The sequence below is a fragment of the Pan troglodytes genome, chromosome 6 (genome assembly GCF_028858775.2).
Source record: "Pan troglodytes isolate AG18354 chromosome 6, NHGRI_mPanTro3-v2.0_pri, whole genome shotgun sequence".
In the NCBI taxonomy this organism is placed as follows: Eukaryota; Metazoa; Chordata; class Mammalia; order Primates; family Hominidae; genus Pan; species Pan troglodytes.
This window is the reverse complement of record NC_072404.2, coordinates 126,516,761-126,541,729: the sequence shown is the minus strand read 5'-3', so window position 1 is coordinate 126,541,729 and position 24,969 is coordinate 126,516,761. Positions and strand designations below refer to the sequence as shown.

At 34.1% G+C, this 24,969-nt stretch overlaps 1 protein-coding gene across 10 annotated transcripts in view; it reads left to right on the top strand.

Annotated features, from left to right (window-relative positions):
• IMMP2L (inner mitochondrial membrane peptidase subunit 2) overlaps positions 1-24,969 on the top strand; it is a 1,183,069-nt gene that overhangs the window by 405,756 nt on the left and 752,344 nt on the right. Inside the window, exon 4 of one of the 10 annotated variants that reach the window (XM_024358027.3) lies at positions 1,340-24,891. The exons of the other annotated variants lie outside the window; for them this stretch is intronic. Within the exon in view, the coding sequence (XP_024213795.1) occupies positions 1,340-1,361 (22 nt within the window). The 3' untranslated portion in view covers positions 1,362-24,891. Of the gene's footprint in view, positions 1-1,339; positions 24,892-24,969 lie in introns of those variants that run through there. 10 annotated transcript variants of the gene reach the window in all.

The following is a 24,969-nucleotide window of genomic DNA, read 5'->3' as shown; positions in this document are numbered from 1 at the left end:
CATTTGCCTGTAGTGGAAAGGGAGCAGCTATTGAGGGAAGTTTGTCAGGGAGGCAGAACCAGGACCCCCTTGACTGACAGCCTAGGAATGAGAGTAAACCCTGTGTCTTGGAGATGCTTGAGGAATAAAGATTTGAACATACGATGACAAGACTTATTTAAAAATTAAAAATAGAGAGCATGTATCTTTGGTGGGTTATGTCAACCCCTATGTCAAATTGCAATACATTGTCAAACCTACAAAGAGATCATAATATTCTATTTGGTTTTCATGTCATGGTTGAGATTTTACGTTTTCTTGCAAGTCACTGCATAATAAAGGCAGACATGACAAAGTCAAATAAAACGAAGTAGTACTGGAAATAAAATAAAAAGTAAAATGGAATTTTGTTAAGGTTTGGCTCCCTGACATATCCAAATTTGTTGGTGAACTGTCAGTGTATTACTTCACAGGGTATAAGAATAGCCAGCAGTTGTTTTTTGGATGTTTTAAATAAAAATTTGATGAGTTGCTTCTTTCTTCAAAGAAAGGTAATCTTGAACATAAAGTGATTCTCCCACTTTTTCATATACATCATTGTAGATGACTCAAATAGCTATTTAACATTTTATTTTATTAATTTTGTTATGTGGGTTATATAAATCACATATACTTATTTAAATAAACAGTTGATACTTGAACAATGTGGATTTGAACTGTGGGGTCCGTCTGTACATGGATTTTTTCCTATATATGTTGGAAAATTTTTTGGACATTTACAACAATTTGAATAAACTCAGATGAACCAATTAGTCTAGCAATATCAAAAAAGTTAAGAAAAGTTAGGTATGTCATGAATGTATAAAATATATGTAAGTACTAGTTTATTTATGTGTTAATTGACTGTTTCTGTTATCTGTAAGACTTCCAGTCAACAGTAGGCTATTAGTAGTTAATTTTTGAGGGAGTCAAAAGTTAAATGCAGATTTTCAACTGCATGGGGGTTGACACCCCTAAACCCCACGTTGTTCAAGGGCCAACCATATTACTTTTTTTCTGCTCTTATATTTCATGAAGAATCTTTCAGTGTTTTACATGCATCTTCAATATCAGTGGTTTTCATTATTAGATCCACTTTTTGAGTCACTCAACAGTTTCAGACCACATCTTCTTTCTTTTGACTTCTGACTTGTTATCACTGAAATTATATCCCAAGCTGTAATAACTTATTATAAAACATGAAGGGATTGGTTTTAGTTCTGTTTTATTTTATCTTCTCTGTGTTGTATATTTGTGATGTCTTCAACATAACTACTTACTGTATTACTTTTAATGTACTCTTTAAAATTTTTTATTACAGCAGCAGCACAGCAAGTGGATAAAAGCACAGACTCTGGAGCCAGCCTGTCTAGATTCAAATTTTATTTACTCTATCTGTGATCTTGGCCTCATTAAGTTATCTCTGTTTTAGTTTTTTTCCTATGGTTAATGATAGTCCCAACCTCATAGAATAGCTTTGAACATTCAGTGAGTTATTCCACATGAAGCACTTAGAGGAACTATTACTATTCAAGTGTTTCATAACAAAGTATAATCATTTGACAATAAATAAACTAATATACTCATTTGGTAACACACACAGACCCACACACACACACACACACGCAGACACACACACATACACGTATGTCATCCACTATTTGCAATTGTGAGATTATACTCCCAGAAGTAATTTTAGAATGAATAAAGGTAGAAGCAAATAAATCTGTGAAGTGTCGTCTGTGAAGCTTAAAAGACAGAAATTATTGCAATAATCTCACCTTAATATGTCTTCTTTAAATAGTATTTTTGCCCCAGGTAAAAACTGTCATCTACTGAAATATTTTTACAACAACTTTATTGAGATATAATTCATATACTGTAGGTTTCACACTTTTAATGTACGTAATTCCATGAATGTTAATATATTTACAGAGTTGTACGTTATTACCCCTATGGAATTTCAGAACATTTGTCCTTATCCCCAAAAGAAACGCACACACTCTAGCAATCATTCCCTATTCCTTCCTCTACCCTAGGGCTAGCAAGCACTGTCTACTTCTACTTTCTGTTTCTATAGATTTGCCTGTTTTCACTATTTCATGTAATTGGAATCATACAATATTTAACTTATTGTGAGTGGATTCTTTCAGTTAGCATAATGTTTTCAAGATTCCTCAATATTTTAGCATGTATCAGAATTTTATTTTTATTGCCAAATAAAATTCCATTGTATAGATGTACCACGTTTTATTATCCATTCAACAGATGATGAAAACTTGGGCTGCTTCTATTTTTTGCCTGATATGAATAATGTTACTATGAACATTGGTGTAGAGGGTTTAGCATAGACATATGTTTTCGGTACTCTTGGGGTGTATACCTAGGAGTTGAAATGCTGGGTCATATGGTAACTGTATTTTTAACATTTTCAGGAACTACCAAACTGTTTCCCAAAGCAGCAATTTAAAACCATAGAAAGCTCACTGTTCTTAGCAAGATTCAGCTATTTTTCTTGAATAAATTCTTCTTGGAACATTGCAAGCATTTGTTTAACTTTTGGAATTCTGAAAAAGTTTATTTTGACAATTGTTTGTGTTTTGGTTGCTTTTATGGAGGAGTAGATTTTTGGAGGTCCTTACTTTACCATTCCAGAAGTGGTCGCTCCTGCCTCGCAACCACTAAAATTAAAACAGTCTGTCTATGGAGGGCTAGAGCCACTAATGTGCTTTCAGGCCCAGAGTGAATCAGAGGACTAAGCCTAAGGAGTCTGAATCTCCATGGTGGAAAAGTAATGAGAGGAGAAAGGAGCTATGTCTCAGAGAAGAGTGCAATAAAGTGACCTACTGGATAAATCCCTTTTTATGTGGCTGCTTAGAGATATTGCCAACAGGTGTTCTCATATTTTTCCATGCATGTTGATGTAATCCTTCCAGTTTACAAGTCTCTGTTGCCTACAGACAACTTTCAGTCAATGCTCTCATTTTGGAGGGAAACCATTGGGAAAGATAAAGAATTTCAGAAAAGTCCCATGCAAGACCTTTATATTAATTAAACCAATTTCTTATTGATTTATATGAACCATCAATCACAAGATATTTGAGGAAGATTCAAAACAGTGAATGTATAGGACTGAATTTAAAACAACAACAACAACAGCAACAACAACGGCAGCAACAACAGCCCCCTGACCTGAGAGGAAACAAAATTTAGTTAGGGAATAATGGAAAACTTATAGAAATTATAAATTCTTCCAAATAATTTGAGAGAATATTGAGTCTCTAAAACAAGATTAGCATCTAAGAAAAAGGAACAGATAATAAGAAATAGCTTTTCAAATTAAAATGTGATTGTGAAAGTAGAAAACTAAATAGAAGAGCTCTGAAATAATTGGAGCCACAGGAAGAACAAATTAATTATTATGAATATAAAGCCAAGACCTTAGCCAAGAAACGTATGACACAAAGATGGAGCCAATGAAAGAAATGTTAGGAGATGGAGGATACATTTAGTAGCAGCAGCATCTGTCAAACTCAGTGTTACCTCTGGCACCCAGTTAAGGCTTCTGCCTCCAGAACACATCTAATTCAATTGCAGATAGAACAATATCGATTTGTTTTTTTCAAAACGTTTCTTTCTTAATTCCCTTCTTCATCCATTAACTTAATAAATATTTTTTAAGATCTTTTTACATTCCTGTTACTGTGTTGACCCTGGGCATAGAGCAGACTTGGTTCTTGCCCTCGTGGAGTTTACAATTTAGATGATAGAGCAGGATGTAGGGGCTCTTGCTTTCTGTGCAACATTTAATATTAACTCTGCCTAGGCTGCTGGAAATGCACTTCTAAGATGTTTGACTGTTCTCCTATTAGTTTTTGAGGTCTGGTTCTAAGCTAAACAAACAGGCTATCATTTGGGTTCTAGTGGCAATTTCTGTACTCCCTATAAGTATGCTTATTTTTATTTGGTGTTTTTCTTGGATTAGAGGGAGGATTTGAGAAGGCATTCTTGATCCAGATAAGTGAAAGGGAATTTAACATTAAAAGAAAAATAATATTTAGCTCTTTTTAAAGCTAGCAAGAAATCAGAGAAACAAGATAATCTTCCCTCCCTCCCTCCCTTCCTCCCTTTCCTCCCCTCCCTCCCCCACCTCTTTCCTTCCTGATAAAAAAGCATGTTATATTGACAAGAACAGCACAGATCCATCTATTTTGAATTATAAGTTTTTAATTAGCATTTGTAGTTCCCTGAAAGATATTTTAGCTATTGCACTCATTTGTGGGTATATTACATAACAACTTCTCTTCACTTATTTTTATATTCCTCTGAATTCATTTTTAACCTTCAGACAAAATTTAGTTTTTGTTGATATTCCTTTAATCTCACCTAAGTCAGTATATGTGCATTCTAGCTTCCGTACTTTTCAATAATTACTCTGAATGGGCATTGAATGATGAATGGAGCCAACATATCCAGAGAATAGCTGACTTTTAGCATTTGCCTTTAACAGCACAATTTGCCAAATGCATCCTTTGGAATAGTGTTTTTATTTGTTTATTTATTTTTAAGTGCTCTGAGTTATACACATTGTTTTTCTCCCAAGTTTTTGCTTCATAGAATTGTGCTTCTTAGTAAGAAGTAGCTCATGATTCTAATAGTCCCTTAGTATTACTTAAGTCTTTGCAACCACCAGACTCAGGATTCACCCTGACGCGATGCTCAGTTGACACTTGAGAGCAAGTGGGAAGAGTTCACCTAATGCGTCATCTAGGGTACATGCTGTTCCTATTGTATCTTCTTACTTACTTGGCATTCCACTGGAACAAATTGTTGATTTTATTATCAAATCCATTATCATTCTGAACTTCTTACTATCTCTGCTGCTGCTTGGCCTACCCAGACCAGAGCAATGGCCTTTTGTTTGGTCTCTGATAATTAATTCTTCCTAATAGAGCCAGTGAGTTAAATATCTAGATGACATTGTTTTCATTTAAATAGGTAATAGACATACACAGATAAAATTGAAAAGGCACAACAGCCTATACAGTGACAAGTAAGTCTCCTTCCTGCTTCTGTCCTCCAGCCACAGTTCCTCTCTACAGAGGCAACTACACATATTCCCTTTTGACATATGTGCATATGTTCACAAAGCTGCTTCTTGCTAGATGAAGATCCAAATCCTTAGTATATTTCATATACTTGCATGAGTATATGTCTTCAGTTGTATTTCTCAGCATATTCTCTAGTTTCCTCTCCTCCAGCCACACTGTACCTAGACATATTCTTTTGTTGTAGATCCTACCTTGCTTTTCCCAAACTCTACACAACATATGCACATTTCTACCCTGAAGGTTCTTCCTCCTCCTTTGCACCTATTTAGCTCAACTCTCCCAGGTTAGACAATATCTTCTCAGAGAAATCCTCCCTGAACCTACAGTTCAGATCAGGCCCCTTTAAGACAATATTCATGTTTTGCTTTCATAACATTTATCACAGTTTGTATTTATATATTTAATGATCATTTGCTTAATGTCTTTCTCCTTTGCAAGACTGTTAGTAACATTAGGGCCTGTATGTTGCTCGACATTGTTTACTCAGTACTGGCACATAAATAGTTAAGAAACATCTATTGAATAAATGCTCAAGAATCCTCATTTGCTTGTGGGAGGTATCTCTTTCATTGTAATCCATTCACTTATTTCTTGTCTACTGTTTTTTATATGGCCAGTCTCCTAGAATTTCTGTCTCCCGTGGATTTTTTAACTCAGCAACTCTTAAATAAGCATAAGTATTTTGGATAGTAAGAAAGGGGAAAAAGAAGTGAAAACTGTAGGAACACAAAGGAAAGGATGATCCTGTCACTTCTGAGATAGACACACTGTATTTGAGCTACTGTACCAATGAGCATTATGATCAGCTTCTCTATGGAAGGTCTAATTTCTCCCTTAAACTCTCCAAATATATCTGACTCCCAGCTTATGTGACTTTCGAACTCTAAGATCCACAAGGGCAGAAATTATGATCTATCTTGCTCACTGCTATATTCCTAGAATTTACTACTATTCCTGTGAAGTAGACATTGACTAGATATTGTCTAACTGGAAGTTTAAATTGAATGTGGCCATATTGTGTATTTACAGAAGTATTGTAGGAAGAGGAACTTGCAGTTATTCAGGGAAACTCTGGCACATTATGTTACTAATGTCAAATACTGGGGAGACATAGAGAAGTATTACTTGTGCTCATAGTTTTGGCTCTGCTTTTCTCTAGTAAATGTAGTAGGTTTTGTCATAACATGATGGGTTTGCCTTGTAAGAAAAATAGAGATTTTGTTAGTCCAGAAACAATAATTTTATTTGACAATGTTGCAGTGTATCTGTGACACTGAGATGGAAATAATAATTTTTTAAAAAGTTTTCCAAACAGGGTAGGGTAATGAATGAATAAGGGAAATAGAAAACTAACCATTTTAAAGCTTTGGTTAGATCATTGATTAGTGCATATGGGCTACTTTGAATATACAGTATCTGCACTGGTTTATTTCTAATGGACAAAGAGATTACTAGTGTTATTATTTAAAATGAGAATGCATTTTCTCACGTAGATAGCACAATAAATATCCTGAGATTCATATGGCCCTGATGGAGGATCAGTCACTGACTGTGGTTTATATTTACATTCTGTGCCTTTCCACAGTTACAGTTATCTTTTTTAAAGGTATTATTCCATTTCTTGGCTTTAGTAAGAGGTGCCTGTAAAAGAATTCTTTCATTTGAAATCAGTGAAACAGGAATTTATAAGCAAAGGAAAATTGATTGCTAAGAAATAAATATTTGTGAAATGACCCAAGGTGAGTTTTAAAAAATGTGTTTGGATAGAGCATTTCTACTTTATTTTCTTAAAAATCCAAAATTGTTGGTCTTTCATGGGGAACATCTCAGTACTTTTAGGATAACACCTGTTGTTATGGATTTATTTTTGAATTTTTGACCTCAAGTGTGAATGCTGCATAGCCTTGTGTCATGAGTGTTTACCTCGCTTATTTAGCCTGGCGCAGAGGTTGGGGGTTGGGGGTAGGATTCCTCAAATATGTATTCAGAAAATTAAATTACTTCTTAGTAGTTATAACATCACAATTGCATTTAATATTTATACAGTATCATAATTATCTGTCACCTCTTTTTGAAATCCATGCTTTTGTTTTCTTCTCATTGTGTAATAAAATGGCAGTTTCCAAAGATGGATGTCTTTAGTTTTTAAATGACATGTTGATTGTTTTCATGATATCTGCAAATATTTTTGTCTTTTTTGACCTCAGAACAAATGTAAAGCATTGATTGGAGCACACACAAAAGTTAGGAAATATGCTGCTTGGCAACTGAGTAAAAGTAAATATATAGTCTCTTAAACTTCCAAAAAAGTATACAATAGTACAGGATGGGTTCTATTCACAAGCTTTCTGTCTGTAATGTAAAAGGTATCACAATCTAAAAATAAAATCAGAATGATGAATTTCAGTGACAACAATAAAAGTTTTGGGACCGTGAGAGTTGTTCATCTAATTGAGGGCACTGCCTTTTCTTGTCCTCAGGTATAGGATATTGCTCCATTTTAAGCCATTGAGGGAGAAGGGCTTTATATTTAAATTGCAAGCTAATAAATAGTCTTTTTCTCATTAACACACATGACCTTTATGATTTGTGCTCTCATGCATACTGGCCCAATTTCTCAGTCTCTGTTAATGATGTTTGGAACCTCTGTTTAACATGAATTATTTTCTACCTGAATCCCTGTAAATTCACAATAGGTGTTAATTGTAGTGATCTGCTTGTCCTGTTCAGGAAAGAAAAATATCAAAATGAACCCTACTTGTTGCACTTTTTCTGATTACTTCAATATGTGTATAAAATGATACTATTTATGAAAGTTATGCAGGCAGCTTTGTAATACTTCTGATATTATGATATTATATATAATACATGGGTTTCTTACTTCAAATTAAGCTCTTTTCCTTCCTTCCTTCCTTTCTTTCTTTCTTTCTTTCTTTCTTTCTTTCTTTCTTTCTTTCTTTCTTTCTTTCTTTCTTTCTCTCTTTCTTTCTTTCTTTTTTGAGACAGAGTCTCACCCTGTTGCCCAGGCTGGAGCACAGTGGCGCGATCTTGGCTCACTGCAACCTCTACCTCCTGGGTTCAAGCTATTCTTGTGCCTCAGCCTCCTGAGTAGCTGGGATTACAGGCATGTGCCACCACACCCAGCTAATTTTTATGTTTTTAGTAGAGATGAGGTTTCACCATGTTGGCCAGGCTGGTCTCGAACTCCCGATCTCAGGTCATCTGCCTACCTTGGCCTCCTAAAGTGGTGGTATTAGAGGCATGAGCCACCGTGCCTGACCCTGTGTTCAGATTTTCAGGTATGCAAAATTGAATACTGATCTTTAGGCACAGTGGCTCATGCCTGTAATCCTAGCACTTTGGGAGGCTAAGGCAGGAGGATCTCTTGAGGCCAAGAGTTCGATACCAGCCTGGGCAACATAGTGAGACCCTGTCTCTACAAAAACAAAATTAAAAATTAGCCAGGCATGGTGGTGCACACCTGTAGCCCTAGCTTTTTGGGAGCCTGAGGCAGGAGGATCACTTTAGCCCAGGATTTTGAGACCAGCCTGGACTACATAGCGAGACCATTTCTTAAACAAACAAACGAACATCTCTAGCTCCTGGTTAAATATGATTGATTGAGCACATGTGTTCATCTGTTCTCACTGAAATGTCACTAAAATGCCAATGAGGAATAAAAACCCCCGTAAACCCACAATGATACAGAGAATGGGAAGGATACTATAGTAGACCAGAGATGTTTGCAGATTTATAATTCTATAGAGAGTTTGGGAATAAATTATTGTAGGTAGATAGAAAATTAAGCAACCTAAAAAAAGATAAAGCTAAGGCAGTGATTATCTGTAGGGAATACAAAATTATACAAAAAAAAAAAAAAAAAAAGAAAGAAATGTAACCCTGGCATACTATGTGGCTCAGGTCTAATAATTTATAATAATGTATATATTAATGTTGATTTAACAACAAATTGTGATAAAATTATAATTTGAGGAAAGATTGGGAGGGGAAATGTGGAGGGGTTTAAGGGAGCTAAATTCACATTCTTTGTAGTATTTCAAAGGAATTAAATTGTATCAAAGACTTTAAAAGTAAACATTAGTATTATAAGTATGGAATTTGGTGGTAACACCAGAAAAAAAAAATCTGAGTTAATTTTATTGATTCTCTTTTGCTTTCTCCATCCCCAGTCACACCAGAGCCTACAGACACTAATGCATAGGGTAGAGACAATTGCAGCTGGAAGATCCGAGTGCTAGTCCTGACTCTTTCACCAACTAGCCATTCATTTTTCAATTTAAAAAGTCATATTATTTCATAATTCTTAAACCACTTCATCACCCAAGTTCTGTACTATGTCTCATAGATATTTTCCTCTATTATAAGCAGAGTGTGTAAGAAGAAACTATTTCCAGCAGCTCTCTCAAATGTATTAATTTCTTATTTGCTTTGTCACTCAGTGATTTACCTAAGTGGCTTTAGAATTACTCTTTCAGTGGAAGAATAGACTATTTTTCTTCTTAAATGGCCAAACAGTCTTAATAACTTGGGGGATAGCGTGGAATTACATTTGCATGAATGAAGAGCAATAGTTTCTTTGGTTGGGGCAGATGGAAATATTTTCAGTTCTACATCCTGTGACATTTGTGAGAAGTTCAGATATTTCCAAAATTGCAAAAAGCCATCTGGCCAAAATGGCTTGGCCCTGTTAACTTATTTAGCCCTTCCCAATTACATTTCTTAGCTTTCCTTTCTCATGTCTTACGTTCTCAGTTTTTACAAAGTTTATTCAACAGTGAATATGATATTAAATGATGCATAGTGTTTTGAAAGGCACCCAGCTATTACGTTGAATTTTATTTAGGTTTCAGAACCCTGGAGATTGAATGGGCATGCAGAAAATATCCAGTATTGATGCACCTGGGCTCATGAAGACATGATCTTGTCCAAAGGTTCATATTAGCCAGGTCATTGCTACTTCATGTCATATCTGCCTTTGCCAACCAGTTTTTTGTTGTTATTGTTGTTTTACAGGGCAGTAAAGAGCAGCTGATAACAGACACAAGCCAAATGAAGTCAAGTAAGCTAATACTTAAAGTAGACAGAAGGCTTTGTCCTCTGAAATCCCCCCTGAGTCTTGGTCTCCCTCTTTCCTTCTTGCCCCAACTCTGTCTTTTCTCTGTCCCTTTTTTCTTCCCTTGCCTTTTAGTCCTTATGTCTCACTGTTTTTAGTTGGTTTCCTTAATTTGAGTCTCTCTTCTTTCTTTTCTGATCTTTATTTTCAGTCCTATTCATTGAACTACAAGAAAATAACATATGTAGGAAATGTAATTCTAACTGTGGTTTAGTAGATGAGACCATGGAAGGCTAGGAGGTAACTGTAGAATTAAAAATTAGAGTTTCAGTTTTTGAAGAGTGTTGCCAACAGCACAGGCAATCTTGTCAGAGAAAGAATTATCCTAGTTTTTCCTTTCGCTGGGAAATTGTGAGTTGAACCAGATTTCCAGCAAGCAAAATACATTTTAATAGGTATTCTCTTTTCCTAGCTCAAAATAGTTTTTTTTATTTAGAGGAAAATGTATTTTGTTTCTACTTGAGGAATTCGAGGTTTATTGTTATTTTTATAAAGTGAATAGACACTATTTTATGTGTCTTCTGTTACAAAAAGAACAACTTTCTAGATGGGAGAGATGATTAACTTGCATATCAGGGTTAGGCTAATTACTACTATCTGTAATTTTCCCAAAATATATCTGAAAGCTGCTTAATTGCTATAGCATTTTTTAAAAAGCTCTTTCCTTTCTCATAGTTTTTCCCACCATAGATAATTCTCAATTATTTCAGGGAAGTTGCCTATCTTTGTATCCCCTGAAGCTTCTAACATTTTAGTTTCTTAGTAAATACTTGTTGAACAAAAAGAAATACCAATCTAGTCCAGTCTCTGGCCCTTGTTACCTGTTTTTTGTAGTTTGTTACCTGTTCGTAGAATCATTTAGGATTTTTGCTTCTGGGTAATAGTGCCACTGTAATTCCCAGAGCTTTAAAATTGTGTCTTAATTTAGATCTTTTGTTAGCTCCGTTCCAAAATTTTTTCCTCATTGTACAATGTAAATAGGGCAAAGATAAAAAATCCAGGCTTATTCCTTTTTTTTGGTGAAATACTAGATATCAAATGGATATCACATTCATTTATTTGTTCATTATTCTCACAATAGCCAAATTGAATCTTAAATAAAGAGATCAATAGAGATGATTTAAAAGATCATGTCAACTGAAAAATATTTAGCAGTATGGCATTTTCTCCTATAGTTGTGGTCTTTGAATACATCATAATTTTCAATATTTTCCCTTCCTAGAAAATAAATACAGGCAATCTCTGTTGCCTTAAAGGGTTTTACAAGTAAGTTTTATTACTTGAGGGTGCAGAAATGCCAAGCTATTCCAGGCAAGTGACCAAATAATGTCTGGGACTCTTTTTCTGGCAAAACAACTAACTATCTTTTCAGGTTCATGAGAACCAAATAGGACTTCAGCTGAATTTTTTTCTTTTAAAATAGAATTATCTATTGGCAGGACCTTATCTCTAATCTTTTTCTAGCTTTCTGTTTTCTTGTAGGACTATTTTGATTTATTGTGAGCCATTTTGCAGGGTTTTATTTACAAGTTTTACCTAACTTGGAACAAGAAATAACATTTATTTGTTTGCAGATGCCTAGTACAATTTAAAATAGCATAAGCGGTTATATAAGAAACAATGAATTATATTGCCTATGTAATACAAAGTAGCTACCACAACTAAAGAGAAAGACAAGCTACTTCCTTCTTACTTTGGTCTTATGGCCCCTGGAGTTAATTTAGGGCAGGAAATGCCAGTGCTGGAGGGCTGCCACGTCATTGGACAAAGTGAGAGCTTTTGGTTATTTTCTTTATGAGCTGTCACCCTAGTTTTGCTAGTGCTGAAGTGACAATAGCAGAAGAAAAGCTTTAGCTAAAGGGACCTTGTTTTTTTCCAGTGGAACAAAAACATCAAGATTACTCTAGGCAATATGACATTATTCACATTCACTAAATCTTTTGAAAAGAATGAATGGAGTACCTTTTTGTATTTTAAAGTAGGTTTATATAAAGGTGTAGCACAAGGCTGGTCATGGTGGCTCAGGCCTGTAATCCCAGCCTTTTGGGAGGCCTAGGGGAGCAGATAGCTTTGAGCTCAGGAGCTCAAGACCAGCCTGCGCAACATGGCGAAACCCCATTTATACAAAAAAAATACAAAAATTAGCTGGGTGTGGTGGCTCCTGCCAGTAATCCCAGCTCCCCAGGAAGCTGAGGCTGGAGGATCACTTGAGCCTGGGAAGCAGAGGTTGCAGGGAGCTGAGATCATGTCACTGCACTCCAGGCTGGGAAACAGAGTGAGACCCTGTCTAAAAACAAAAAACCAAAACCAAAAGTTGTAGCATATACATCTGTACTTTAACTGAATGAGATTTTTAAAGTATAATTTCTTAAATCATTCATATTAAAGTTCTCATAAAAATCCAAGACTAGTTTCTGTTCTCCTTTGTTAGAGCTGTTGAAATACCACTTAGTTTTTAGAAATGGACTGCTTCTGACTGTGCTTTTATCATTCAGAGCATTGAAGTAGTAATTTAATATTTTTATTCCTCAAATCAAATTATTTTTTCCTATCTTTGCTCTGCTTCTTGGCTTATCAAGCTTGATTATTATATTTGCCTTTTCTTATTTTGAGCAATGTGGTCTGAGTGTATGAAATAGAAAAAAATGATCTTACTAAGTAGATAAAACAATATGGTAGTGTTTTTGCATAATGGAAAAATTGTGAATTCTGGCTTAACATATTTTTTTTGCCATGATTAGGAAATGGTGAAATGAATAATTACCAACTAACACTGATTAAAATTCTTTACTTCCAATGGAAAATACCATTTTTATAAGGTATCTAGATGGCTCTTCCAGCATGCTTATTATTATAAATTGAATATAGAATGAGTCTTCTCATAAATAAAGCTTACTTTATTTCTGTTATACCACTATAAATGCTATCAAATAGCTGAGGTGGAGGAGGTTTACCACATTTCCACCAAACCTTATTGCCACTAGAAAGTGAACTAACCCACCATATTTTTGCAGCATTTCAACATGACAAAGACTCTATATCGTTAGCCTCTAGATTTATGCATTTCTGTTTGTTTGTAGTGAGATTCTTAATTCTGTGCTGTTATGATAATAACAGCAAGCTAACCACCTTTCAACAGCAAGCTAACCACCTTTCAACCTTTCAATTTGTTTAACATGGAGAACAAATCCCTGTCACTACCACCTGTAAAAACTTGCTAGTGATGTTCCTTAAAGTTCCTTACCTGAAATTTCTTACTTATAATATAAAATATGGTTGCTGAAAGAATCTTTCTCATAGAGGTTAAATGAGTTTATCTGTCTGTTCATGCTTAGCATTTCCTAAGTGCTGGTGATGATGATATTGATGATGCTGTTAGCCACATCATTTGGGATCAAGTGGAATTATCTTTGTCCGTTTACAGCTGGCTTTGCTTCCATTTGAAAATAGTGCAGGAATTTGGTTAATACTACTCCAGAGATTAGAGATTAGCACACCTGGTGGACTGCATCCAATTTCTGGTACTATATTTTAAGAGAGACTTTAATGACTTGAATCATATCCAGAGAAGAGTGACCTGAATTGCTTTAAGGACATGGGTTTCTTCGGTATGGAAGAAACAAAACTTAGAGAAAGGCTAGCATAATCAATAACTTGCAGGGCTGCCCTATGGGATGTAGATTAGATTCATTTTTTTTTTATTTCTAAAATAGAATTGGTTAAGATTAGAAAGAAACAAATATCTCAGGCTACCATGAGATGGAAAAATCTATTTACTCCTAGGACTTTTAAAAAATGTAATAGGGTGGCTGGGCGCAGTGGCTCACGCCTGCAATCCCAACACTTTGGGAGGCCAAGGCGGGTGGATCATGAGGTCAGAAGTTCAAGACTAGCCTGGCCAAGATGGTGAAACCCTGTCTCTACTAAAAATACAAAAATTAGCCGGGCATCGTGGCGGGTGCCTGTAATCCCAGCTACTTGGGAGGCTGAGGCAGAGAATTGCATGAACCCAGGAGGCCGAGGTTGCAGTGAGCTGAGATCATGCCACTGCACTCCAGCCTGGGCAACAGAGCAAGACTCTGTCTCAAAAAAAAAAATAAATAAATTGTAGGGTGACATATAAGCAACTGACCTACTATTTACTATATAATGGTAATGTCTGTCAGTCACATCATTGGGAGGTTTGAGGGCTGTAGGAGGATGACAGGATGGGCACTGAAGCCATCTTTTATTCTGAGTTAAGAGGTCTTTGATGATACCTTGAAAGTGTGGGCAGCTCTAGTCTGGATTAAGAGTGAAATAGTGGAGTCAAGAGATAATATTATAAAGTTTGTCAAAGGCAGAATGACAGGCTTTTGTAATAGTGTATTTGGGAGACAGGGAGAATATGAGGCCTTCTTTTTTGTATGTTCTTGATTTTGTATAATAAGCATATGTTAATTCTGCAATACAGTATACTAAGTTATTAACATGTAAAAATTATTTCATATTTGAAATGGTGTATTTTAAAAGAATAATGTGGCATCATGATGGTAATGTTGGGATTTCAAGTCAAGAACTTTGGAAGAGGTTTAATATTAAAATTCCTTTCTGATGCCAGAGTATTTAAAGATCACAGGGTTAGCTTTTCCCAATACAGTAAAAATCTTTATTGATAAGGCCCATCACTTCTAAGAAAGACACAGCTCTGTCACAGTGCTCACTTTGGAGGAATGGAAAGACTCAGTGGGATCGCAGATTTGTGTGAAAATATTTTTATTCAGTTTCTCCTTCCTTATGACCAATAATTCATCAAGGTAGGTTAGCATCATTGTTTTGACATCACAGAGTAGATATGGATAATAAATTAAATCCCAGGCATAATATGTATGAGTATGTCTTATATCTTAAAAAGTACTTTATAGATATGTAATCAGTAGAGTGTTATAATATCCTCATATTTGATTTTAGTTTCAAAATCAGGGGCCATTGGTCTCATAGATATTATGGTGTTTTATATCTTCTGGTTTCAGTAAAGCTAAAACTGGGTTCATTTTTTTCCAGAATGAGATGACAATTTGTGCCGAATTACTTACATGTTCTACCTGATATTCTGAGTATTCACACTGAAACAATTGGCCTGAGTAGTATAGCCTAGTATTGGGGTAGAATTTCCTTATCAATAAAATGAAAATCACTCTGTTAAATATATTTAGTAAGTATTTTGTTTAAGAGGCTACCTGGCCCTTTTCTATTATTGACACCATAGTGAAATGGAACAGATACATCTGCTGTGGTGAGGTGGAGTCCTCTCCACTAAATTAGGAGCTAGCATCAGGATATTAAAGAGGTCTTTTTAGAGTATATTCAGGTATGAGTATTTTAAATGTCACAGGAAGGTGGATGTGATGTGCTTTTATCCTATTTAGTTTTTGTTTAGAATTTTCTCTTTGGTTTCAGGCGAAAATCTCCAAAAGTTTTTTTCAAACAAAACATTATTGAAGAATTGAAAAATAACTATTTTCATAATGCATGTATCAGAGTTCCCCAAAACACTTCTGATAAAATTTCATAGCAAAAATATCTCCAAATTTTATGTTTTTCATAACAGAAGAGATAAGTTAATACTATAAAAATGCATCCTCAAAACTGAGCTTTCAAAAATGCTGTGACATAATGCACTTTTTACTCTAATAATCCAAATTAGACTACCTTATCTTAGATAATATTAATAAAACTTTGCTTCTTAGGAGAGCACAATGATAAGAAACTATAGAAAATCTAGAATGGATACCTGATTTATGTGGCTCAGTACATCTACAAATACTCTTTCTTTACGTTTTGAGTTCAACGTTCCAATTGGAAACATAATAGAGAAGATTTTAAAAATATTATCTGAAGAAAGTGATATAAAAATCTAGGTAGTTAGAAGTATGTCTGGTATTATACAAAATATAGTCTAAGGAAATTAGACACAGTACTTTTTTTGCTTTTTCCTATATCTGTTTATATACTCATTAAACTCTATGTAACATATTTGTGAAATTTCTGAAAAAGAAATACAATTGACAGTGGAAACAGAACTAGGTCAATCTTAAAATCAAAGACATCAATCACAATTTTACATTACATTTGGGCTTCTATATACAAAATTACCCAGAATACTTAGGCTCTCTTTCCTTTATTTGTCCTTTGGGGAGACAGTAGAAAGCTGGAGTGACATTTTGGCCATCTACGAATCTCATAGGAGATGTATTTTTAAAATATCTGAAATTAGATATCAATCAAATACTGGACTATAATAACTGTGAAGATAAAGGGTGTTTGTTTCTGAGAGTACGCTTATGAGGCTTTTGAGTATGTGTGATTTCAGATTAGGGAAGGTTTAAGAGGGTGGAGTGTAGAGTGTGCCTATGTCTATTTTCTTTTGTCTTTTATTTCCCACGTCTTCTCATATTTCTACCTCTGGAGGAAGCTGGGTGCTAGACTACATAGGGAGTTAGGATTGAAATATGACGAAGAAATCTTTGTACCCTTATAAATTAATTCTGGTCTTTTAAATTTGGCATAGTCATTTTTTCCTAGGATATTGGTTTCTAACATGGTTAGCACAAAATAAAGTTTGATTTTTACCCACCTACTGATTTTTCTTTCTGAAGCCAGCTCCTGCTTTGTCCTTCAGAACTTTCTCCCAGTTGCCTAGCACTCTGTCATTACTAAAAATTTTCAGCCTATTAGTATCTTCATGCCATCCCTAATCTACCTTAACATTTCTCTGCCCTCTAATTGGGATATTGTGTAAAGATTGTCTTAGCTCTGAATTAGAAGCCTTTCTGGACTACGTTACAATAACTGAGAATGTTGTACTCCCCCCAAATATGTGTAATCGTCCCTCTGCCTATCATACTTTTGTTTCCCTGAATTGCAATTGCCAGATTCATTTGTTGGTATTTACCTTTTCACTCTAAGTTTTAGGATGTCAGGAGATTTGTCTATTGCAGTCAATGTTGAATCTCTAGTAGCTAATATTTTGTCTGGTACACAGTAGATCTTCAATAAATGGTGTGTGAATAAAGCATGGGCCACTCCTTGCTTCCCTGCTTAGAAACCTTGCTACTATTAGACCTGATCCTTGGAAGGAGCACTAACATACAAATGACTCATTAAAATAACAACAACAGTAACAACAACTAAGCTTGGCCATATCATTTGGGATGAGAACATAGGTCAACATAGTGACTTTAGTACTCGTTGAATACTGAGGAGCGTCTTTATACATGAAAATATTTCTACATGTCAATTTAATTCCATAGAATCTCATTAACCTAAGAAAGTCTTTTAAAGAACCACCTTCTTTCTTTCACTCAGACATATAGATGATCACCTTCCTCTATGGGTAGCTATAGATTTTAATCACACAGATAACTTTGATGGTGTCCAGTTTTTATTTAAACTTTTTGCTACCTCTTTTATCAATATGCAATCCCTGTCATCTAAACTATAATAAATAATTTTGTTCTCTTGAACTACATTATACAATTTATAAAGTAGAACTCCTAAGAACCCAAGATTTGCAATAAATTACACGTCAGTCAACAAAGCTAAGCATTATCAGCTCACAATGACATCTGACTCTCTAAGCTGTTGGTGTTGATGTGGTGTTCTGAGTTTCCCATGCCTATAGTGTCAGTACTCACAAGGATGAAAATGTTGAAGAGAAGTTTCTGTCTTCTCAAACTTCACTTTTTATGCAGGATGTACCTTCTAAGATTGAGTTATTGTGCATGATAAGTGTAATCGGAGAGTTGGCAAGCAGGTTAAACATAATTGACCATTCTGTATTTTCCTGTAATGGACTGAGAAAGAGAAGAGCTTTATAGATTTGGAATGTGAAGTAGATGCATGGAAATAATTGCAGAAAAATTCTTTTAAAAGTCCCTAGCCTTACATCTACTTGGAACTTCATGTATATTCCTATTTTAAAGGTTTTATTTATAAGAATATGCATAGGTTTTCCTTTCTTGATAAACTAGTGTTCTTTGTGTTTGGCAAATAAATAGTAACTGCAGTTTGACAAATAAAGACTCTTTATCCCCATTTTCTGATGTGAAACTGAGATAGGAATATTATAAAAGAACATACTGATGGGGAGAGTTAGAAGATAATAGGAACAATTAACGAGTCTAATGTACTATTGATGGATTGTTCCCTCTCCAAAAAATCACCTATTAGTTATTGTTGTGAGTTATGGCATGCTTATAAAGTTCCTGTTATTATTTCTCTTGGTGTTGAGTCATTTGGTTTTTTATTTTTATGCTCTATGTTATTATTTTTGTTACAGTTAATATGCATTCATATTAACTATATGAATATATAGTTCGTATGTTTTCTTGGGGAAAAATACTTAAATACTTCTCTGAGACTGATATATAAATTGGAATGTTAATGCTGAACTCAAAGAAATTTCATGAGGATCACATAAATTGGGTTGTAATTATGTAATGTATTATACACATTTATATGTAATATATATTACATTATACATGTACAGAAAGAGATGTGCAGGCCTGTCTATCAGCATGCCTGACATATTGTAAGATGGCAAATGTTCATTTTCCCACACCTCTTCTTTAGATCTGAAGTGGATTTCCTAAGAGCACAGCAAATTGTTAATCTGGCACATATTCACAATTTAGTGAATGTTTCCTTCTTTTCTTCCTTTCCTTTTTCCTTCCTTCTTAATTTGTAATCTTTCTACTCAAGTAAATATAAATGCATGTTTATCCAAACATAATATGTTAATAATATATTTATTATGTTCTATGCGTGCATCAACAGAATATCTCAAGCGTTGCATGGTCACTTTAGGACTGAGCCTGGACTGTGGCACACATAATCCACTGGAAGGAAAACCTAATTCCCTTTAGCCTCACACAGTTATTTTTGTTGTGGTTCTTTTTTTTCTTCACTGCAATCACTTAATTCCTATTGATTTGTGTGGAAAATATATTGTTTGTAGAAAGAAATGAATCTTTTTTTTCTACTTTTAAAATGCATTTTATATATGCCATATCCGTGGTTTGAAGAAATATTTTTACACTCAAGGGTTTGAATTGACTTGTTAGCATCATATACTTATATGAATTCATGCATTTTATATGTAAATTTTTTTTAAATCTTGAAAAAATAAGTGATTTAATATGAAAGTTCTATACTAGAATTTTGTTTCATTGATTAATTTACTAGGAAATAGGGATAGGAAGGTAAGAGCTTTAAAGTTGTTTTGGAGACATGATTTCTTGTTTTTTATTTAATAGGTGACTCTTCTCTGAAACCATTATTAAAGAGATGTTTACTAGAGGTATCTGACCTTAATCCCAGTTCTAATAATGAATTTCAATTTTATATCGTATTCTTTTGAAAGACCATTTGGGTGTGTTTAGCTATATTGCTTTAATAATGATACCTCTGTTGGTTTAAGAACTATTTCTGTCTTTACCAGCCTTGAGTCTAGTACCACAAATGACAGGGAGGTTATTTTATTACAGCCTGATTCTCTCAGTGTGAGGATTAAGAGGGTTAATTTATGTTCCAAGCTCACTCCATTATTTGTTCCAGAGGCTGGTAAACATTACAAAGGAGTATCACAATTGGATTTTGAATCAATAACTTCAGACACTGAACCATATATTTTAATGAGAAGCTGGATTTTCTTTACAATGGTCACATAATACTATTAGTTTCTTGGTGATGTAGTAGAGTTAGAAAAGGTAAATATAAACACACAAAGTACTGTGAGGTCTCCAAATGTCATTGTAGCTCATCCTTCTAAAAGGCTTACTAAGGTCAACCACAATTCTTTTTGCTATGCTGTTACTCTGGGCCACTTCTCAATAATTTTGAAATTGTGTATGATACTAGCTTTGAATTTATCACTTATTTGAATTCTTCAGTTTGCTCCTAAGAAAAAGTCCTATTGACATATCTGTGAGTTATTTACACCCTTAGTTGGTATATGCTCTATGGCTTATTTCAAAGATGAGCTAGGAGCCTTCTGAGATGTATATACAGTGAACTAGAATAGGTAAATTCAAATCTCTGTAGGCTTGTCTCTTTTTAGTATGAACAAAAAGGAATCATGTTCTATTTCATATGATGTCTTCTCACTTGAGAATACTAAATGCATACTACTCAATTCATGAGCCTTCTGTGTATATTGTAAATGAAATGTTTTGGCCAAATTTTGGAAATAATCTATATTCTGTAATATTCTTTTTAAAAGTTTTTTCTCTTAATAATTTTTCTTATAATTGGATATATATTTTATGACTGTTAATATTAACTCTGATTTTGCACTTTGCTCCTCTGTAAAAATAATATTTTCCTTTTCCTTTAGAAGAATAACATAAATCTAGGCCATGGTCACTCTTAACACTCAAGTCCTTACTTTTCAAATGAACAGATAAAAGTAGTCACTATTGTGTGAAAAACTGGAGTCAGTTCTGTCTTTTCCCAAAACTCCATGATACTGATTGTAGCTGTTTCTAGATGTGGCATTCCAGTACAACGCTGTAGTTCTCCCAAGCAACGACCTAGTTAGCAATGCATTCGTTAGGGTAAAATGATATATAGAAGCAAAGCTGTAGTGAAAATATTAGCATCTGAAAGAGAAGATCATTGTAGTCTTTTCTGTTTAATTGATTGCAAAATATCCTTTTGGGACCCTTAAATATAGTAATATATAATGGTAATAATATATATAACATATAATATAGTAAATATAATGGTGACAACTATATTCTTCACAAAAATTTTTACTTATTTGCTATAATGTCGTGGGAAATTTGAGGAAAAAGATTCGATCAAAGAAAATATAGCCACAATTTAGTTACTATTCATTACTCCCTATCCTCCTAGAAAATCAGCATTGTGATGAAGCCCAAGATACTGTGAATGGTGACATATATAATTAGAATTATTTCCTCATATTTTTGATGGCTGTGAGATATGTTATTGAGATTTTTTCACTCCTTAATACATGCATACTTTTAAACTTTTTAGTTGTTTTTATTGTTTGCTTTATTAGCTTCTGACACATTTTGGATTTTTCATCTAAAATGTTAATCTCTGAAATTTTAAGACTATCCTTTATAGTTATTGGAACATCTTGTAAGGGTTAATGTGGATAGAGTAAGTTGGTTCTCCTCCTTGTAAAGATATGTAGACATTTTGTCTATGCTAGATAAACCTTTTTGAAATTCACTTCTCATTTTCTCTTTGAGTTTGAAATAGGGGTCACATAACAGGTATCCATGTTTTACGCATAGAAATAATTTATGGTAACTAAATATGCCTCTTTTTTTTGAGATGGAGTCTCACTCTGTTGCCAGCATGGCATGCAGTGGTGTGATCTTGGCTCACTGCAACCTCCGCCTCCCAGATTCAAGCGATTCTCCTGCCTCAGGCCCCCGAGTAGCTGGGACTACAGGCATTCACCACCACACCCAGCTAATTTTTGTATTTTTAGTAGAGACGGAGTTTCACCATGTTGGCCAGGATGGTCTTGATCTCTTGACCTTGTGATCCACTCACCTAAGCCTCCCATAGTGTTGGGATTACAGGCTTGAGCCATCACACTCAGCCTAAATATGCCTCTTAATTTAGCCAGTCTAAAGAATACTATTAGGCTAGTTTCTGCAGATATAGTGAATAAAATCAATATTACATTTGAAGCAAGCTTTTACATCAAAATTGTGATGAGTAAAACATTTTAGACCAAGAAAAAAACCTTGTATTTTTTCTGAGCATTATCATTTTGTGAAAGTATGAATGATTAAGGCTGGGACTTTACCAAATTACACAGTTAACATGTATTTGTGAAAACACTGATAAAGAAAATAAACCAGAATATAATCTAGTAGAATATAAGTTTTAGATGGTCGAAAATTTGTCCTATTTATTTCTCTTTTTCCTGTGACTAATAGCCATACAATAAATGTTTATTGAATATAAACAAAAGATAATTAAATGAATAAACTAAGGAATTATTTTAAACTTATGCTTGTTTGTGTGTAGTTTTACTTAAAAACTTTTTGTCTAATTAGAATAAAAACTTTAACACTAAAATAAGTATTAAATGACTAGTATATGTACCATAAATCTGTTTCATTTCTTTCTTGGTGAAATGGTTAGCATATGTCTGCCAACCTGTTGCTGCTTAGCTTTACTGACAATTATATACATTATAAAATACATATTTTGTTTTGCACTGTTTTTATATATTTTTGTATTCAATTGAGTATGCTTATTGTTAGAAAATCTTAATTTTATTTTGTAGTATCAATTATAAAATATGTAATTCTTCAAAAATTATTTTTGTGCCAAGGTGTTTTTCTCTATACAAGGTGAGCAGATTAGGTAGCATTCATACAGCTATAAACTTTAGCGTTTTATTTGTTATAGGTAAAGTTGTGTTTTGCAACAAGAACATCCATATCATATCACAAAATTGTAAGTTAAATGGTTTGAGTACTTTGACCAATGCTTAGTTTTATGTGAGGATTAAGAGGTAACAGAGAGAGTATGAAACACCATTTTCATTGAAGCAGATGTCTTTTCTCTCTCACCGGAATTTTATATTAAAATTTAAGCAAATCAGTAGGTTCATGATTTGCCTTGAGCATCTGTATATTTTTGGTTGTAACAGAAATACTTCATTTTAATGCTCACTACTAGATGTCTATTCAGAATGCATATTTCTTAACAAACTTTAAAAGAAATATGTAGATTAAAATGAATTCCCAGTGCTATGATATGTTTGTGATACTTCTTCAGGCAGATAGGTTTCAAAGAAACATACAAGGTACATGCTCAAGTTGTTACTGACCTATACTATGCCTGCCTCCTAATAGGTTGTATTTTGGCTCCTATGTTTTTGACAAATAGCTGAGCTCTGTAAAGCTCTGTTTGTGGTGCTGAAACCTCTCATGATGTATGAGCATGTCTGGCTGATAAATTCTAACGTCAGCCTCTGTGTGATAGTGATTCATCGGGTTGTAAAATTTGTGTTTGAGAAACACGTTGAATTAGCAAGTTTCATATTTTCGTTGTGTTAAATCAACTCAATTTACCCTCTTGTTTTAAGAAGTTCTTAACAATTGCCTTCCACATTGTCAAAAACAGCTAGGATTTAACTGGAAACTGTCAATGCTATCACAAAATAAATGTCTAATATTAACAAATAAATTGATATGACTACAGTGCTGGAAATGTTTATAGGCCAGTGAGATGTTGATATTATGCAGAAAGCTATTGTAAGAAAAGTTAAAAGTTGCTTATGAGCAGACACAGTAGCAATTAACATGAAAGCTTTGTAACTTTGAGAGATAAACAATTTGCCTATAAAAACTGTGGTATTTTATTGTCTCAGAATGTTTGCTTTGTACAAAAATACTTCTATTTTTGCAGGACTGTGGGGGTTTGTTTGTAAAAATGAATGAAATCCTCAAAAATCTTAATTCTCTTTTTTTTTAAGTGAAATCCGTATATTCCCTATATAAGATTTTTAAATGACTACTAATGTATTTGGCACTTCAATTCAATGATTTGTAATCTTTTAAGCTGTGGGTTTCCAGTGCCTTAAATATATTTTTAGAGGACTGGACTAAAAATTAAATTCTTAATTGTTTCTTTTACTTTAAAATAGTTTCAGAAGCTTTTCCTTTAGTTAACATCATTCCTCTTAAATTTGTGTCAAACTCTGAAAGTATCTGAATTGTGTCATTTTTATATTGGAGTGAGCTAAATAAAAGAAATTGCAGAAAGTCGAACCTGTTCAACTTCTACTACTAATGCTATATGTTTTATGGTGTAATTTTAAAATCTTAGTGTTGGACTGAAACATGTTGTTTCCTTGCTATGTTTCAATATAGTAAATTATTAAGTTATTTGCTTGTTACTTCAGTGAAGCTCCTTAACTGTTTTGAATCAGAGAGAGATTTGAAAATTATACCTAGAGCATAAGTCATAATGAAATTTGGCAATAGTTTCTGCAAAGCAGGCAGCCTAGACCTGGCGTGGTGGCTCATGCCTGTAATCCCAATACTTTGGGACACCGAGGTGGGCAGATCATATGAGGCCAGGAGTTCGAGAGCAGCCTGGCCAATATGGCAAAACTTTTTCTCTACTAAAAATACAAAAATTAGCCGGAGATGTAGTCACATGCCTGTAATCCCAGCTACTCTGGAGGTTGAGGCAGGAGAATTGCTTGAACCTGGGAAGCGGAGGCTGCAGTGAGCTGAGGTTTTGCCACTGCACTCCTGCCTGAGCAACAGAGGGAGACTCCATCTCAAAAAAAAAAAAAAAAAAAAAAGCAAGCGGCCTAAAACTAAGCTACTGCTAATTATTAAAATAAGACTTTATGTTGCTCAGATACTGAATTTATATTATCTCAACCTAATAATTTAATCTACTCCAAAAGCTACTTGTTAAAAAAATCCTTAAGTGAATACATAATTTCCTAGAGTTTCTGTCAATAGTTAAAGGGTTAAATACAAATTATGATTGCTATTTAATATTGATTAAATGCTTTCTGAAATCCATATTTGAGGCTTTATAAAAATGTAGGTAGTCCCATCACCCAAGAAAAGTGTCTTACTCTTAGCATTCCAAATTTCATTATAGAAAAACACCTTTTAAAAACTTTATCATTTAAATGATATCTGATCA